Genomic DNA, 16,584 nt, shown 5'->3' with positions numbered 1-16,584 from the left:
TAGTAGTAGTAGTAGTAGTAGTAGTGACTACAGTAGTAATAGTAGTAGTGACTACAGTAGTAATAGTAGTAGTAGTGACTACATTAGTATTAGTAGTGACTACAGTAGTAATAGTAGTATTAGTAGTGACTACAGTAGTAATAGTAGTATTAGTAGTAGTGACTACAGCAGTAATAGTGACTACAGCAGTAATAGTAGTGGTAGTAGTGACTACAGTTGTAATAGTAGTAGTAGTAGTAGTACTGACTACAGTAGTAATAGTAGTGGTAGTAGTAGTGACTACAGTAGTAATAGTAGTGGTAGTAGTAGTGACTACAGTAGTAGTAGTAGTGGTGTAGTAGTGACTACAGTAGTAATAGTAGTGGTAGTAGTAGTACACAGTAGTAATAGTAGTGGTACAGTGTGATACAGTAGTAGTAGTAGTGGCAGTAGTAGTGACTACAGTAGTAATAGTAGTGGTAGTAGTAGTGACTACAGTAGTAATAGTGTAGTGAATCCAGTAGTAGTAGTAGTGACTACAGTTGTAATAGTAGTAATAGTAGTAGTAGTGACTACAGTAGTAATAGTAGTAATATTAGTAGTAGTGACTCCAGTAGTAATAGTAGTAGTGACTACAGTAGTAATAGTGACTACAGTAGTAGTAGTAGTAGTGACTACAGTAGTAGTAGTAGTAGTAGTGACTACAGTAGTTATAACAGTAGTAGTGACTACAGTAGTAATAGTAGTAATAGTAGTAGTGACTACAGTAGTAATAGTAGTATTAGTAGTGACTACAGTAGTAATAGTAGTAGTAGTAGTAGTGACTACAGTAGTAGTAGTAGTGACTACAGTAGTAATAGTAGTAGTGGTGACTCCAGTAGTAATAGTAGTAATAGTGACTACAGTAGTAATAGTAGTGACTACAGTAGTAATAGTAGTGTTAGTAGTAGTAGTGACTACAGTAGTAATAGTAGTGGTAGTAGTAGTAGTGACTACAGTAGTAATAGTAGTATTAGTACTAGTGACTCCAGTAGTAATAGTAGTAGTAGTAGTAGTAGTGACTACAGTAGTAATAGTAGTATTAGTAGTGACTACAGTAGTAGTAGTAGTAGTAGTGACTACAGTAGTAATAGTGACTACAGTAGTCATAGTAGTAGTAGTAGTGACTACAGTAGTAATAGTAGTAATAGTAGTAGTGACTACAGTAGTAATAGTGACTACAGTAGTAATAGTAGTATTAGTAGTGACTACAGTAGTAATAGTAGTATTAGTAGTAGTGACTACAGTAGTAATAGTGACTACAGTAGTAATAGTAGTAATAGTAGTAGTGACTACAGTAGTAATAGTAGTGGTAGTAGTAGTGACTACAGTAGTAGTAGTAGTGGTTGTAGTAATGACTACAGTAGTAGTAGTAGTGGTAGTAGTAGTGACTACAGTAGTAATAGTAGTGGTAGTAGTAGTGACTACAGTAGTAATAGTAGTGGTAGTAGTAGTGACTCCAGTAGTAATAGTAATAATAGTAGTAGTGACTACAGTAGTAATAGTAGTAGTAGTGACTACAGTAGTAATAGTAGTGGTGGTAGTGACTACAGTAGTAATAGTAGTAGTGACTCCAGTAGTAATAGTAGTAATAGTAGTAGTAGTGACTACAGTTGTAATAGTAGTAGTAGTAGTGCCTCCAGTAGTAATAGTAGTAATAGTAGTAGTAGTGACTACAGTAGTAATAGTAGTAATAGTAGTAGTCGTGACTACAGTAGTAATAGTAGTAGTGACTACAGTAGTAATAGTAGTGGTAGTAGTGACTACAGTAGTAATAGTAGTGGTAGTAGTAGTGACTCCAGTAGTAATAGTAGTAGTGACTACAGTAGTAATAGTAGTAGTAGTAGTGACTACAGTAGTAATAATAGTAATAGTGGCTACAGTAGTAGTAGTAGTAGTGACTACAGGAGTAATAATAGTAGTGACTACAGTAGTAGTAGTAATAACAGTAGTAGTGACTACAGTAGTAATAGTAGTATTAGTAGTGACTACAGTAGTAATAATAGTAGTAGTGACTACAGTAGTAGTAGTGACTACAGGAGTAATAATAGTAGAGACTACAGTAGTAATAGGTAGTAGTAGTGACTACAGTAGTAATAGTAGTAGTGACTACAGTAGTAATAGTAGTGGTAGTAGTAGTGACTACAGTAGTAGTAGTAGTAGTAGTGACTACAGTAGTAGTAGTAGTAGTAGTAGTAGTAGTGACTACAGTAGTAGTAGTAGTGACTACAGTAGTAATAGTAGTGGTAGTAGTAGTGACTACAGTAGTAATAGTAGTGGTAGTAGTAGTGACTACAGTAGTAATAGTAGTGGTAGTAGTGACTACAGTAGTAGTAGTAGTAGTAGTAATAGTAGTAGTATTTACTACAGTAGTAATAGTAGTAGTGACTACAGTAGTAATAGTAGTGGTAGTAGTAGTGACTACAGTAGTAATAGTAGTAGTTGTAGTAGTAGTGACTACAGTAGTAATAGTAGTGGTAGTAGTAGTGACTACAGTATTAGTAGTAGTGGTAGTAGTAGTGACTACAGTAGTAATAGTAGTGGTAGTAGTAGTGACTACAGTAGTAATAGTAGTGGTAGTAGTGACTAGTAGTAGTAGTAGTAGTAGTAGTAGTATTGACTACAGTAGTAATAGTAGTGGTAGTAGTAGTGACTACAGTAGTAATAGTAGTGGTAGTAGTAGTGACTACAGTAGTAATAGTAGTGGTAGCAGTAATAGTAGTAGTAGTAGTGACTACAGTAGTAATAGTAGTATTAGTAGTGACTACAGTAGTAATAGTAGTAATAGTAGTGACTACAGTAGTAGTAGTAGTAGTGACTACAGTAGTAATAGTAGTATTAGTACTAGTGACTCCAGTAGTAATAGTAGTAGTAGTAGTAGTAGTGACTACAGTAGTAATAGTAGTATTAGTAGTGACTACAGTAGTAATAGTAGTAGTAGTGACTACAGTAGTAGTAGTAGTGACTACAGTAGTAATAGTAGTAGTGGTGACTCCAGTAGTAATAGTAGTAATAGTGACTACAGTAGTAATAGTAGTGACTACAGTAGTAATAGTAGTAGTAGTGACTACAGTAGTAATAGTAGTAGTAGTGACTACAGTAGTAATAGTAGTTGTGTTGACTACAGTAGTAATAGTAGTAGTAGTGACTACATTAGTAGTAGTAGTGACTACAGTAGTAATAGTAGTAGTAGTGACTACAGTAGTAATAGTAGTAGTAGTGACTACATTAGTAATAGTAGTGACTACAGTAGTAAGTAGTAGTGACTACAGTAGTAATAGTAGTAGTAGTGACTACAGTAGTAATAGTAGTGACTACATTAGTAATAGTAGTGACTACAGTAGTAATTGTAGTGACTACAGTAGTAATAGTAGTGACTACAGTAGTAGTAGTGACTACAGTAGTATTAGTAGTGACTACAGTAGTAATAGTAGTAGTAGTGACTACAGTAGTATTAGTAGTGACTACAGTAGTAATAGTAGTAGTGGTGACTACAGTAGTATTAGTAGTAGTGACTACAGTAGTAATAGTAGTGACTACAGTAGTTTGGTTGCTGTTCCTGTGTAGCAGGTTAAAAATTGCCCTATGTTATCGACTGGGGCAACGACAGAGTAGGCTCATCTTGCCCGGCTCTCATAAATGCCATCAAATTGACTTGAACCATGTTGATCAGTTTCTTTCTAGATTAATTTGAGCAGTTTTATATATATAATTGTCACAGGCCAGCTCATAGTCTGTGGCAAAAATGAGGGGACGCGAACAACAGGCCAATTAAAAAAATGTTTTTTATTTTAAAACTATTAACTATTAACTTTAAACCAAGAAAAAAAAGGAATGAGGTGTGAAAGTATCATAATGTAAGGTGTATGTAACGTGCAGCAGGGATGCGTGAATCTGTGTGTGTGAATGACGGGGTGAAAACTATGCAAACCTACAAAGGACCAAACAAAACAGGATCATACCTGGAGGAGGAGGAGGAGGAGGAGGAGGAAGAGAGAGAGAGAGAGAGAGAGAGAGAGAGAGAGAGAGAGAGAGAGAGAGAGAGAGAGAGACAGAGAGAGAGAGAGAGAGAGAGAGAGAGAGAGAGAGAGAGAGAGAGAGAGAGAGAGAGAGAGAGAGAGAGAGAGAGAGAGAGAGAGAGAGAGAGTTTAAATACTTAGAGCCCAGGTGACTCCAATCACTAACGACCCTCCTCCGCCTACAGTGCAGAGGAGGAGCCGCGACACCCCTGTCCTTAAAATGAGGGTCCCACCCTCATCCCAACTTCCTCCAACATATTCAAAACTATTCAACCCCCCCAAAAAAAAGAGAATACCAGTCCCGTCTCCTAGTAGTAGCCCCTTGTCCCCCAACTGACTGTCCACCCCTCAAACTCGGCAGCACTGGTACCTGGGGAGCAATTTAATAAGAGGAAAGAGGGCGCAGACAGCCTGTAGGGGTCAGCAGAGAGAAGATACAAACTAGGTTAAAGGAGCACGGGACAGAGCAGAAAAACAAGTGGGTTGTGGTCAGTGAACACAGTTAAACCAGAACCAACATAGACCTCGAAGTGCTGTAAAACCCAAAATGAGACCTAAAGCCTCCTTTTCAATCACAGAATAGTTTAATCTGATACTTATTACATTTCCGGGAGAAGAAACTGACTGGACACTCAACATCGTCATCGTTCTCCTGGAGAAGCACAGCCCCAGCGCCGATTTGACTGGCGTCTACCTGCCATTTGAAAGGTTTCCTAAAAATGTGGTGCTGCCAATACAGGTGCCAAACACAAAAGAGCCTCAACTGCATCAAATGCCTCTTGGGACTGGGTGGACCAGATAAATTCAGCCTTGTCCTTCAACAGATTGGTCACTACTACCAAAAAGTTTACAGAAAGCACGGTAGTACCCCCCCATTCCCCAGGAAGCGCATCAATTCTTTCTTTGTGGACAGCTGTGGGAACTGCTTCACAGCCTGGACCTTGACCACGGGACAGACTAAAACTCTGACCAACAACCTTGCCTAGGTATGTGACTGTAGCTTTGGCAAACTCACATTTTGCCAAATTAATAGTCAACCTGGCCCACACCAGTCTTTCGAACAGGGCTTGCAACTCTCCAAACATGCTCCTCCCAGGAGTCTGAGTAGAGGACCACGTCGTCCAAATACACGGCCCACCCTTCCAGACCCGAGACCACCGGATTCATCAGCCTCTGGAAGGTGGCTGGAGCATTCTGGAGCATTCTGGAGCATTCTGGAGCATTCTGGAGCATTCCGCAAGCCGAAAGGCATCACTGTATAAGAGAACAAACCAGACAGAGTTATAAAGGCAGCAATCTCACAAGCTCTTTTGGTAAGGGGTACTTGCCAATATCCCTTTAAAAAGATCACATTTGCTGACCCAACTTGATCAATACAGTCCTCCATCCTAGGAAATGTAAAGGTCTGCTTTAGTAACATTGTTAACTTTTCTATAATCCGTGCAAGGTCTGAAAGTGGAATCAGACTTTTTGACCAAAAGAAGCCCATTTTGAACAACATGGCTCCGCGACACCATTGTCCAACATATACTGCACCTCTGTTTCCAGTTTCAATCTCTTCTCCTCAGATACACGATAAAAAATCTCTGTTTGATAGGATAAGCATCTCCGATGTCTATATCGGAGCTCAATTAATTATGTGGGGTTTTGCGATGGAGTGTCATAAAAGAAAACAGGGTAGTTTCTAATAAGAGCGACCACTTCATCACGTTTCTAAATGATCTAAATGATCTATCCAAAACCCCAAGGTTTTGCAAAGTCTGGGAGTTTTTCAACCGACCTTGTAAGACCTCGTCCGAAACCCTATAACGTCCTCCTCTTCTCGCCCCTCCACCAAATTAAAGCCACGAGATGCAGTGACTGGAGCAGCAGTCAACTCTGACCTCACCGCTGGAGTGCCCTCAACCCCGCTCAGATCACGGGAGTGATAACATTTTAACAGGTTCACATGGCATAATTTAGAGGACTTCCTATGACTAGGGGTTTCAATGAGATCGGACACTTTTCAAATCGGACACTTAATGCAACACAGTGAAAGGACCACAGTATTTTGCCTGAAAAGGTGAACTTACAAGAGGCAGAAGAGCGAGTACACGATCACCGGGACTAAACTCACGCAGCTCAGCCTGGCCATCATATTTCAGTTTCATTTTCCGTTGAGAACATTTTAGTTTAGCTTTTCGCCAGAGTTCACCAGCCCTATACAACTTCAACCTAAAACCATTTACATAGTCAATAAGGTTCTGAGGTGGTTCCTCAGGCAAACACGGCAGGGTAGCCTAGTAGTTAGAGTGTTGGACTAGTAACCGAAAGGTTGCAAGTTCGAATCCCCGAGCTGACAAGGTTTGTTCTGCCCCTGAACAGGCAGTTAACTCAAGGTTCCTAGGCTGTCATTTGTTCTTAACTGACTTGCCTAGTAAAATAAAGGGAAAATACATTTTAAAAAACAACCATCCTACAACACTGCTAAAGGCACCTTATGACCAAACACTAAGTCATTTGGGCTAAAGCCTGTGCTTTCCTGCACTACCTCACGAGCAGCTAGTAACAGCCAAGGTAGCCCCGACCTCCACAATCTGCAGACAGTTCTGTACAGTATGCATGAAGCAAGGATTTTAAAGTTTGATGAAAACGTTCCAAAGCTCCCTGGCTCTGGGTATGGAACGCAGTAGACGTGTTGTGTTTAACTTTAAGCTGTTTGAGAACCTGAGCATATAAATGGGTGGTAAAGTTAGACCCCTGATCTGACTGAATGATTTTTGGAATCCCAAATGTTGTAAATAAATTGAGTTAACGCTTTAACTACAGATTTTGAAGTTATGGTACGCAAGGAAAAAAGCTGCCGGATAGGGTGCACAGAAGGTTTTGTCTATTGCCAGGTTGTCACATGATAATGGAACTCAGATTATGGTCTTCTAACTTTCCCTTTACAATTTGGGTTATTTAAATATTTAATCTATGTTAGTTCCAGCCAGAGTAGAGACGGACTGGCTATAGGGCAGTTTTGGCAAATGCCAGATGAGCTAGTCCATCTTTGGCCCAGTGGGCATGTGTAAATGGTTGTTTATTTGACTAATAATGGATGCCTCGAGTGTGTTTGACATGCCCAGGCCCATTTCAGGTCTCAGTCACTCCCTGACAGACATCATGACACCCAGGTCTCAGTCACTCCCTGACAGACATCATGACACACAGGTCTCAGTCACTCCCTGACAGACATCATGACACCCAGGTCTCAGTCACTCCCTGACAGACATCATGCCACCCAGGTCTGAGTCACTCCCTGACAGACATCATGACACCCAGGTCTCAGTCACTCCGTGACAGACATCATGACACCCAGGTCTCAGTCACTCCCTGACAGACATCATGACACCCAGGTCTCAGTCACTACCTGACAGACATCATGACAGACTGAAATTAAACCAAACACATCTGTTTCTGTCTACCCACCAGGTGTTGGCAAACCACATGGCTAACAATGGTAACCCCATGATCCCTGGCGGTAACCCCATGGGTCAGGGGGGTATGTCTGGGAACAACCAGGGGATGAACTCACCCCAGTACCCAGGCCAGCAGCAGCAGTTCCCCAACAAGGGCCAGCAGAACCAGGCTTACATGCAGCAGGACCTGTACGGACGCCAGGGCTACCCCGGGGGAGGAGGAGGCTTCGGGGGGAAGTGAGTGTGGGCCCCGGGGGAGGAGGAGGCTTCGGGGGGAAGTGAGTGTGGGCCCCGGGGGAGGAGGAGGCTTCGGGGGGAAGTGAGTGTGGGCCGCAGGGGAGGAGGAGGCTTCGGGGGGAAGTGATTGTGGGCCGCGGGGGAGGAGGAGGCTTCGGTGGGAAGTGCGTGTGGGCCGCGGGGGGGGAGGAGGAGGCTTCGGGGGGAAGTGAGTGTGGGCCGCGGGGGAGGAGGAGGAGGCCGGGGGAAGTGAGTGTGGGCCTTCGGGCGGAAGTGAGGGGACCGCGGGGAGGAGGAGGCTTCGGGGGGAAGTGAGTGTGGGCCACGGGGGAGGAGGAGGCTTCTGGGGGAAGTGAGTGTGGGCCGCGGGGGAGGAGGAGGCTTCGGGGGGAAATGAGTGTGGGCCGCGGGGGAGGAGGAGGAGGCTTCGGGGGGAAGTGAGTGTGGGGAGGCTTTATGGTAGAATCCTAAATGGCACAATTTTCTATATATAGAGTCAGCCTGGTAGACAGGTAGAGTGGAGAGTCAGCCTGGTAGACAGGTAGAGTGGAGAGTTAACCTGGTAGACAGGTAGAGTGGAGAGTTAACCTGGTAGACAGGTAGAGTGGAGAGTTAACCTGGTAGACAGGTAGAGTGGAGAGTTAACCTGGTAGACAGGTAGAGTGGAGAGTTAACCTGGTAGACAGGTAGAGTGGAGAGTTAACCTGGTAGACAGGTAGAGTGGAGAGTTAACCTGGTAGACAGGTAGAGTGGAGAGTCAGCCTGGTAGACAGGTAGAGTGGAGAGTCAGCCTGGTAGACAGGTAGAGTGGAGAGTTAACCTGGTAGACAGGTAGAGTGGAGAGTTAACCTGGTAGACAGGTAGAGTGGAGAGTCAGCCTGGTAGACAGGTAGAGTGGAGAGTCAGCCTGGTAGACTGGTAGAGTAGAGAGTCAGCCTGGTAGACAGGTAGAGTGGAGAGTAAACCTGGTAGACAGGTAGAGTAGAGAGTTAACCTGGTAGACAGGTAGAGTGGAGAGTCAGCCTGGTAGACAGGTAGAGTGGAGAGTCAGCCTGGTAGACAGGTAGAGTGGAGAGTCAGCCTGGTAGACAGGTAGAGTGGAGAGTTAACCTGGTAGAGTGGTGGAGTGGAGAGTTAACCTGGTAGACAGGTAGAGTGGAGAGTCAGCCTGGTAGACAGGTAGAGTGGAGAGTCAGCCTGGTAGACAGGTAGAGTGGAGAGTTAACCTGGTAGACAGGTAGAGTGGAGAGTCAGCCTGGTAGACAGGTCGAGTGGAGAGTCATCCTGGTAGACAGGTAGAGTGGAGAGTTAACCTTGTAGAGTGGAGAGTAAGCCTGGTAGACAGGTAGAGTGGAGAGTTAACCTGGTAGACAGGTAGAGTGGAGAGTTAACCTGGTAGACAGGTAGAGTGGAGAGTTAACCTGGTAGACAGGTAGAGTGGAGAGTTAACCTGGTAGACAGGTAGAGTGGAGAGTCAGCCTGGTAGACAGGTAGAGTGGAGAGTCAGCCTGGTAGACAGGTAGAGTGGAGAGTCAGCCTGGTAGACAGGTAGAGTGGAGAGTCAGCCTGGTAGACAGGTAGAGTGGAGAGTTAACCTGGTAGACAGGTAGAGTGGAGAGTCAGCCTGGTAGACAGGTAGAGTAGAGAGTCAGCCTGGTAGACAGGTAGAGTGGAGAGTTAACCTGGTAGACAGGTAGAGTGGAGAGTTAGCCTGGTAGACAGGTAGAGTGGAGAGTCAGCCTGGTAGACAGGTAGAGTGGAGAGTCAGCCTGGTAGACAGGTAGAGTGGAGAGTTAACCTGGTAGAGTGGTGGAGTGGAGAGTTAACCTGATAGACAGGTGGAGTAGAGAGTCAGCCTGGTAGACAGGTAGAGTGGAGAGTCCGCCTGGTAGACTGGTAGAGTGTGGAGTCAGCCTGGTAGAGTGGAGAGTTAACCTGGTAGACGGGTAGAGTGGAGAGTTAACCTGGTAGACAGGTAGAGTAGAGAGACAGCCTGGTAGACAGGTAGAGTGGAGAGTCAGCCTGGTAGACAGGTAGAGTGGAGAGTTAACCTGGTAGACAGGTAGAGTGGAGAGTCAGCCTGGTAGACAGGTAGAGTGGAGAGTCAGCCTGGTAGACAGGTAGAGTGGAGAGTCAGCCTGGTAGACAGTAGAGTGGAGGGTTAACCTGGTAGAGTGGTAGAGTGGAGAGTCAGCCTGGTAGAGTGGTAGAGTGGAGATTCAGCTTGGTAGAGTGGTAGAGTGGAGAGTCAGCCTGGTAGACAGGTAGAGTGGAGAGTTAACCTGGTAGACAGGTAGAGTGGAGAGTTAACCTGGTAGACAGGTAGAGTAGAGAGTCAGCCTGGTAGACAGGTAGAGTGGAGAGTTAACCTGGTAGACAGCTTGAGTAGAAAGTCAGCCTGGTAGACAGGTAGAGTAGAGAGTTAACCTGGTAGACAGGTAGAGTAGAGAGTTAACCTGGTAGACGGGTAGAGTGGAGAGTTAACCTGGTAGACAGGTAGAGTAGAGAGTCAGCCTGGTAGACAGGTAGAGTGGAGAGTCAGCCTGGTAGACAGGTAGAGTGGAGAGTTAACCTGGTAGAGTGGTGGAGTGGAGAGTTAACCTGATAGACAGGTGGAGTAGAGAGTCAGCCTGGTAGACAGGTAGAGTGGAGAGTCAGCCTGGTAGACCGGTAGAGTGTGGAGTCAGCCTGGTAGAGTGGAGAGTTAACCTGGTAAACCGGTAGAGTGGAGAGTCAGCCTGGTAGACAGGTAGAGTGTGGAGAGTTAACCTGGTAGACCGGTAGAGTGGGGAGTTGGCCTGGTAGACCGGTAGAGTGGGGAGTCGGCCTGGTAGACCGGTAAAGGGTCTGTGAAATATGGAATAGAACAATCATGTTCTACTGTGTATGCGGGTTTATGTGCTTTCTGGTTGGTGTGGATAGAGGACAGTCAGTCCACGTTGTCACCCATTTCAATCTCAAATTTGTTGGGTTTCAAAATCACTTAAAAATTAAGGTTAAACTTGAAGTTTCATCTCAGCTGTATACTGAAACACGTGTAGCGGGGGAACCATTTTGATGTTTTTCAAATGTTTTAACCTCTAGTGACTCCCCATCCCGCATGAGGGAGCGTAATCATCGACTGACACTAATTAGCATAACGCAACGGACATAAATATTCCTAGAAAATATTCATATTCATGAAAATCACAAGTGAAATATATTGAGACACAGCTTAGCCTTTTGTTAATCACCCTGTCATCTCAGATTTTCAAAATATACTGTAGATCCAAAGCTAGACAAGCATTTGTGTAAATTTATCTATAGCCTAGCATAGCATTTTGTCCAGCTAGCAGCAGGTAACTTGGTCACGGAAATCAGAAAAGCAATCTAATGAAATCGTTTACCTTTGATGAGCTTCGGATGTTTTCACTCAGGAGACTCCCAGTTAGATAGCCAATGTTCCTTTTTTCCAAAAATATTATTTTTGTAGGCGAAATAGCTCCGTTTGTTCTTCACGTTTGGCTGAAAAATCGCCCTGAAATTGCAGTCACGAAAACACCGAAAAATATTCCAAATTAGCTCCATAATATCGACAGAAACATGGCAAACGTTGTTTATAATCAATCCTCAAGGTGTTTTTCAAATATCTATTTGATAATATATCCACCTGGACTATTGGTTTTTCAGTAGGACCGATTGGAATAATGGCTACCTCTGTATTTTACGCGAGAATCACTCTGAGAGGATCAGGTGACCACTTGCGCAATGTAGCCGCTTACGGGTATCCTTCAACATAAATGCGTAAAACTACGTCATAATGCTGTTGACACCTTGGGGAATACGGAGAAAAAGTAATCTGGTTGATAGCCCATTCACTGCTCAATAGGGACGCATTGGAACGCAGAGCTTTCAAAAGATGAGTCCCTTCCTGATTGGATTGTTCTCAGGCTTTCGCCTGCAATATCAGTTCTGTTGTACTCACAGACAATATTTTTACAGTTTTGGAAACTTTAGAGTGTTTTCTATCCTAAGCTGTCAATTATATGCATGTTCTAGTATCTTGTCCTGACAAAATATCCCGTTTACTACGGGAACGTTATTTTTCCCAAAATTTTAAAAACTGCCCCCTCGTCACAAAATGTTTTAAGTATTATAGAATAAATGTATGTATGCAGAACCCTGTATCGTGTTATGCAGCATGGCTAACACAATCACTTTGCACTCACCTACCCTCTATTTACTCAGTTATTGGCATCCTGACGGACGCTACCTTCTGTTTCCTGTCTACTAGTTACCCTGGAGGTCCTATCTCTGGTCCTGGTGGTGTGGGCATGCCCCCGCACTCTCGTCCCCCTAGCGACTTCACCCAACCTGCTGCTGCCGCCGCCGCCGCAGCCGTCGCCGCGGCAGCCGCCACTGCTACCGCCACTGCCACGGCAACTGTTGCCGCCATGCAGCAGGACACTCAAAACAAGGACATGAACCAATATGGACCGGTATGTTGTAACGTCCATACATACACCTCCAGCTTCACATTAATCCCACTTTCAGCTGTCTATTGTATTGGTCCCTGTCCTTCTTTCCCAGATGACTTCGTCGTTCCAGATGGGGCCCAGCCAGGCTTACCAGAACCAATTCATGAACCAGGGGCCAGGGGGTCCCAGGGGCCCTCCATCTCTCCCAGGGAACATGGGCCCCGGTCCGGGCATGAACCCCTCCAACATGGTCTCCTCCCACATGGGAATGAACCATCCCCGGCCCCAGGGGATGGTGCCCTTTGGAGGCCACGTTGCCCAGAGAATCCCCCAGCAGGGATACCCAGGATGCAGGCCTCAGGGTATGGGCATGCAGGGTGTGAAGAGACCCTACCCTGGAGAGGTGAGTGAATCTGGGGGGGAACTACCATGACTCCTCTACAGCTCAGTTGGTTGAGCATGGTGCTTCCAATGCCAGGATTGTGAGTTCAATTCCCAGGACCACCTACGTGTCAAACATTTATACACATGTGACTGTAACTCACTTTGGATAATAGTGTCTGCTAAATGGCAGATATTATTTTTATATTATGACGAGCAATATGGCTCCCTGTATATATTGATATACTTATCTGTGTTTATTAGGCTACCCTCGATTGATGTTAAACTAAGGCAAAGTTAGCTCATTTCCATTATAAACTGGGTGGTTCGAGCCCTGAATCCTGATTGGCTGAAAAGCCATGGTATATCAGACCGTAAACCATGGGTATGACGAAACAATTATTTATACTGGTCTAATTACGTTGGTAACCAGTTTATAATAGCAATAAGGCACTTTGGGTGTTTGTGATATATGGACCACTATACCACAGCTAAGGGCTGTGTTGCTTGGGTATAAGAACAGCCTTTAGCTGTGGTATATTGGCCATATACCACACCCCCTCGGGCCTAATTGGTTAAATGAAAAATGTTCTACTATGATTCAGTTCCTATTGGATGGTAACTTCCTATTGGATGGTAACTTCCTATTGGATGGTAACTTCCTATTGGATGGTAACTTCCTATTGGGATGGTAACTTCCTATTGGATGGTAACTTTCTATTGGATGGTAACTTCCTATTGGATGGTAACTTCCTATTGGATGGGGATGGTAACTTCCTATTGGATGGTAACTTCCTATTGGATGGTAACTTTCTATTGGATGGTAACTTTCTATTGGATGGTAACTTCCTATTGGATGGTAACTTTCTATTGGATGGTAACTTCCTATTGGATGGTAACATCCTATTGGATGGGGATGGTAACTTCCTATTGGATGATAACTTCCTATTGGATGGTAACTTCCTATTGGATGGGGATGGGTAACTTTCTATTGGATGGTAACTTTCTATTGGATTGTAACTTTCTATTGGATGGTAACTTTCTATTGGATGGTAACTTTCTATTGGATCGTAACTTCCTATTGGATGGTAACTTCCTATTGGATGGGGATGGTAACTTCCTATTGGATGGTAACTTCCTATTGGATGGTAACATCCTATTGGATGGTAACTTTCTATTGGATGGTAACTTTCTATTGGATGGTAACTTCCTATTGGATGGTAACTTCCTGTTGGATGGTAACTTCCTATTAGATGGTAACTTCCTATTGGATGGACACTTCCTATTGGATGGACACTTCCTATTGGATGGTAACTTCCTATTGGATGGTAACTTCCTATTGGATGGGGATGGTAACTTTCTATTGGATGGGGATGGTAACTTTCTATTGGATGGTGACTTCCTATTGGATGGTAACTTCCTATTGGATGGTAACTTCCTATTGGATGGTAACTTTCTATTGGATGGTAACTTCCTATTGGATGGTAACTTCCTATTGGATGGTAACTTCCTATTGGATGGTGACTTCCTATTGGATGGTAACTTTCTATTGGATGGTAACTTTCTATTGGATGGTAACTTCCTATTGGATGGTAACTTCCTATTGGATGGTAACTTCCTATTGGATGGTAACTTTCTATTGGATGGTAACTTCCTATTGGATGGTAACTTCCTATTGGATGGTAACTTTCTATTGGATGGTAACTTTCTATTGGATGGTAACTTCCTATTGGATGGTAACTTTGTATTGGATGGTAACTTTCTATTGGATGGTAACTTCCTAATGGATGGTAACTTCCTATTGGATGGGGATGGATAACTTCCTATTGGATGGTAACTTTCTATTGGATGGTAACTTTCTATTGGATGGGGATGGTAACTTCTTATTGGATAGTAACTTTCTATTGGATAGTAACTTTCTATTGGATGGTAACTTTCTATTGGATGGTAACTTCCTGTTGGATGGTAACTTTCTATTGGATGGTAACTTTCTATTGGATGGTAACTTTCTATTGGATAGTAACTTCCTATTGGATGGTAACTTCCTATTGGATGGTAACTTTCTTATTGGATAGTAACTTCCTATTGGATGGTAACTTCCTATTGGATGGTAACTTTCTATTGGATGGTAACTTCCTATTGGATGGTAACTTCCTATTGGATGGTAACTTTGTATTGGATGGTAACTTTCTATTGGATGGTAACTTCCTAATGGATGGTAACTTCCTATTGGATGGGGATGGATAACTTCCTATTGGATGGTAACTTTCTATTGGATGGTAACTTTCTATTGGATGGTAACTTCTTATTGGATAGTAACTTTCTATTGGATGGTAACTTCCTATTGGATGGGGATGGATAACTTCCTATTGGATGGTAACTTTCTATTGGATCATAACTTCCTATTGGATGGTAACTTCCTATTGGATGGGGATGGATAACTTCCTATTGGATGGTAACTTTCTATTGGATAGTAACTTTCTATTGGATGGTAACTTTCTATTGGATGGTAACTTCCTGTTGGATGGTAACTTTCTATTGGATGGTAACTTTCTATTGGATGGTAACTTTCTATTGGATGGTAACTTCCTGTTGGATGGTAACTTTCTATTGGATGGTAACTTTCTATTGGATGGTAACATCCTGGATCAGATTGTATAGTATTATGAGTAGTTAATACTTTATTTGTACCTTTTATGTGTAATTATTGTAATATATTTCTCCCCAGCCTGTCTATTGATAACTTCATCATAATTGTTCAATCAATCAACTACTTGATGAAATACTTAACTGTAATATATTTCCTTCTTGCGTTCCTCCCTATGAAGCCTAACTACGGAGGGCAGCAGTATGGTCCAGGACCGAATGGCCAAGGGTTCCCCCAGCAGCAGAACCAGTACCCCACCCACACCCCCAACCCCTCCAGGCCACTCCCGTCCCCCAACTACCCAGGCCAGAGAATGCCTGGTGGGCAGCAGATCCAGGGCCATTACCCCCCTCCTGGAGGGGCCATGGGACAGTACTACAAGGTAAGCAGCCATATACACTAGAGCAGGGCCCTCCAACCCTGTTGCTGGAGAGATACACCCAACCCTGTTGCTGGAGAGATACCCCCCAACCCTGTTGCTGGAGAGATACACCCCAACCCTGTTGCTGGAGAGATACCCCCCAACGCTGTTGCTGGAGAGATACCCCCAACCCTGTTGCTGGAGAGATACCCCCAACCCTGTTGCTGGAGAGATACCCCCAACCCTGTTGCTGGAGAGATACCCCCAACCCTGTTGCTGGAGAGATACACCCAACCCTGTTGCTGGAGAGATACCCCCAACCCTGTTGCTGGAGAGATACCCCCAACCCTGTTGCTGGAGAGATACCCCAACCCTGTTGCTGGAGAGATACCCCCAACCCTGTTGCTGGAGAGATACACCCAACCCTGTTGCTGGAGAGATACACCCAACCCTGTTGCTGGAGAGATACCCCCCACACCCTGTTCCTGGAGAGATACCCCCAACCCTGTTGCTGGAGAGATACACCCAACCCTGTTGCTGGAGAGATACACCCAACCCTGTTGCTGGAGAGATACACCCAACCCTGTTGCTGGAGAGATACACCCAACCCTGTTGCTGGAGAGATACACCCAACCCTGTTGCTGGAGAGATACTCCCCAACCCTGTTGCTGGAGAGATACCCCCAACCCTGTTCCTGGAGAGATACCCCCAACCCTGTTCCTGGAGAGATACCCCCAACCCTGTTGCTGGAGAGATACCCCCAACCCTATTACTGGAGAGATACCCCCACCCTGTTGCTGGAGAGATACACCCAACCCTGTTCCTGGAGAGATACCCCACACCCTGTTCCTGGAGAGATACCCACACCCTGTTGCTGGAGAGATACCCCACACCCTGTTCCTGGAGAGATACACCCAACCCTGTTGCTGGAGAGATACACCCCACACCCTGTTCCTGGAGAGATACACCCAACCCTGTTGCTGGAGAGATACCCCCCACACCCTGTTCCTGGAGAGATACC

At 44.3% G+C, this 16,584-nt stretch overlaps 1 protein-coding gene across 3 annotated transcripts in view; it reads left to right on the top strand.

The window, feature by feature from the left end:
- LOC118377329 (zinc finger MIZ domain-containing protein 1-like) overlaps nt 1-16,584 on the top strand; it is a 76,436-nt gene that overhangs the window by 36,792 nt on the left and 23,060 nt on the right. For 2 of the 3 annotated variants that reach the window (XM_052495664.1, XM_052495667.1), the window contains exons 4-7: nt 7,494-7,717; nt 11,991-12,195; nt 12,287-12,577; nt 15,384-15,584. In XM_052495664.1, coding sequence (XP_052351624.1) covers nt 7,494-7,717; nt 11,991-12,195; nt 12,287-12,577; nt 15,384-15,584 — 921 coding nt within the window. The remainder of the gene's footprint in view (nt 1-7,493; nt 7,718-11,990; nt 12,196-12,286; nt 12,578-15,383; nt 15,585-16,584) is intronic. The other variant, XM_052495670.1, reaches the window with a different exon arrangement.

The sequence above is a fragment of the Oncorhynchus keta genome, chromosome 3 (genome assembly GCF_023373465.1).
Source record: "Oncorhynchus keta strain PuntledgeMale-10-30-2019 chromosome 3, Oket_V2, whole genome shotgun sequence".
Lineage (NCBI taxonomy): Eukaryota > Metazoa > Chordata > Actinopteri > Salmoniformes > Salmonidae > Oncorhynchus > Oncorhynchus keta.
The sequence above is the reverse complement of the archived record's forward strand: the minus strand, read 5'-3'. Positions and strand labels throughout refer to the sequence as shown.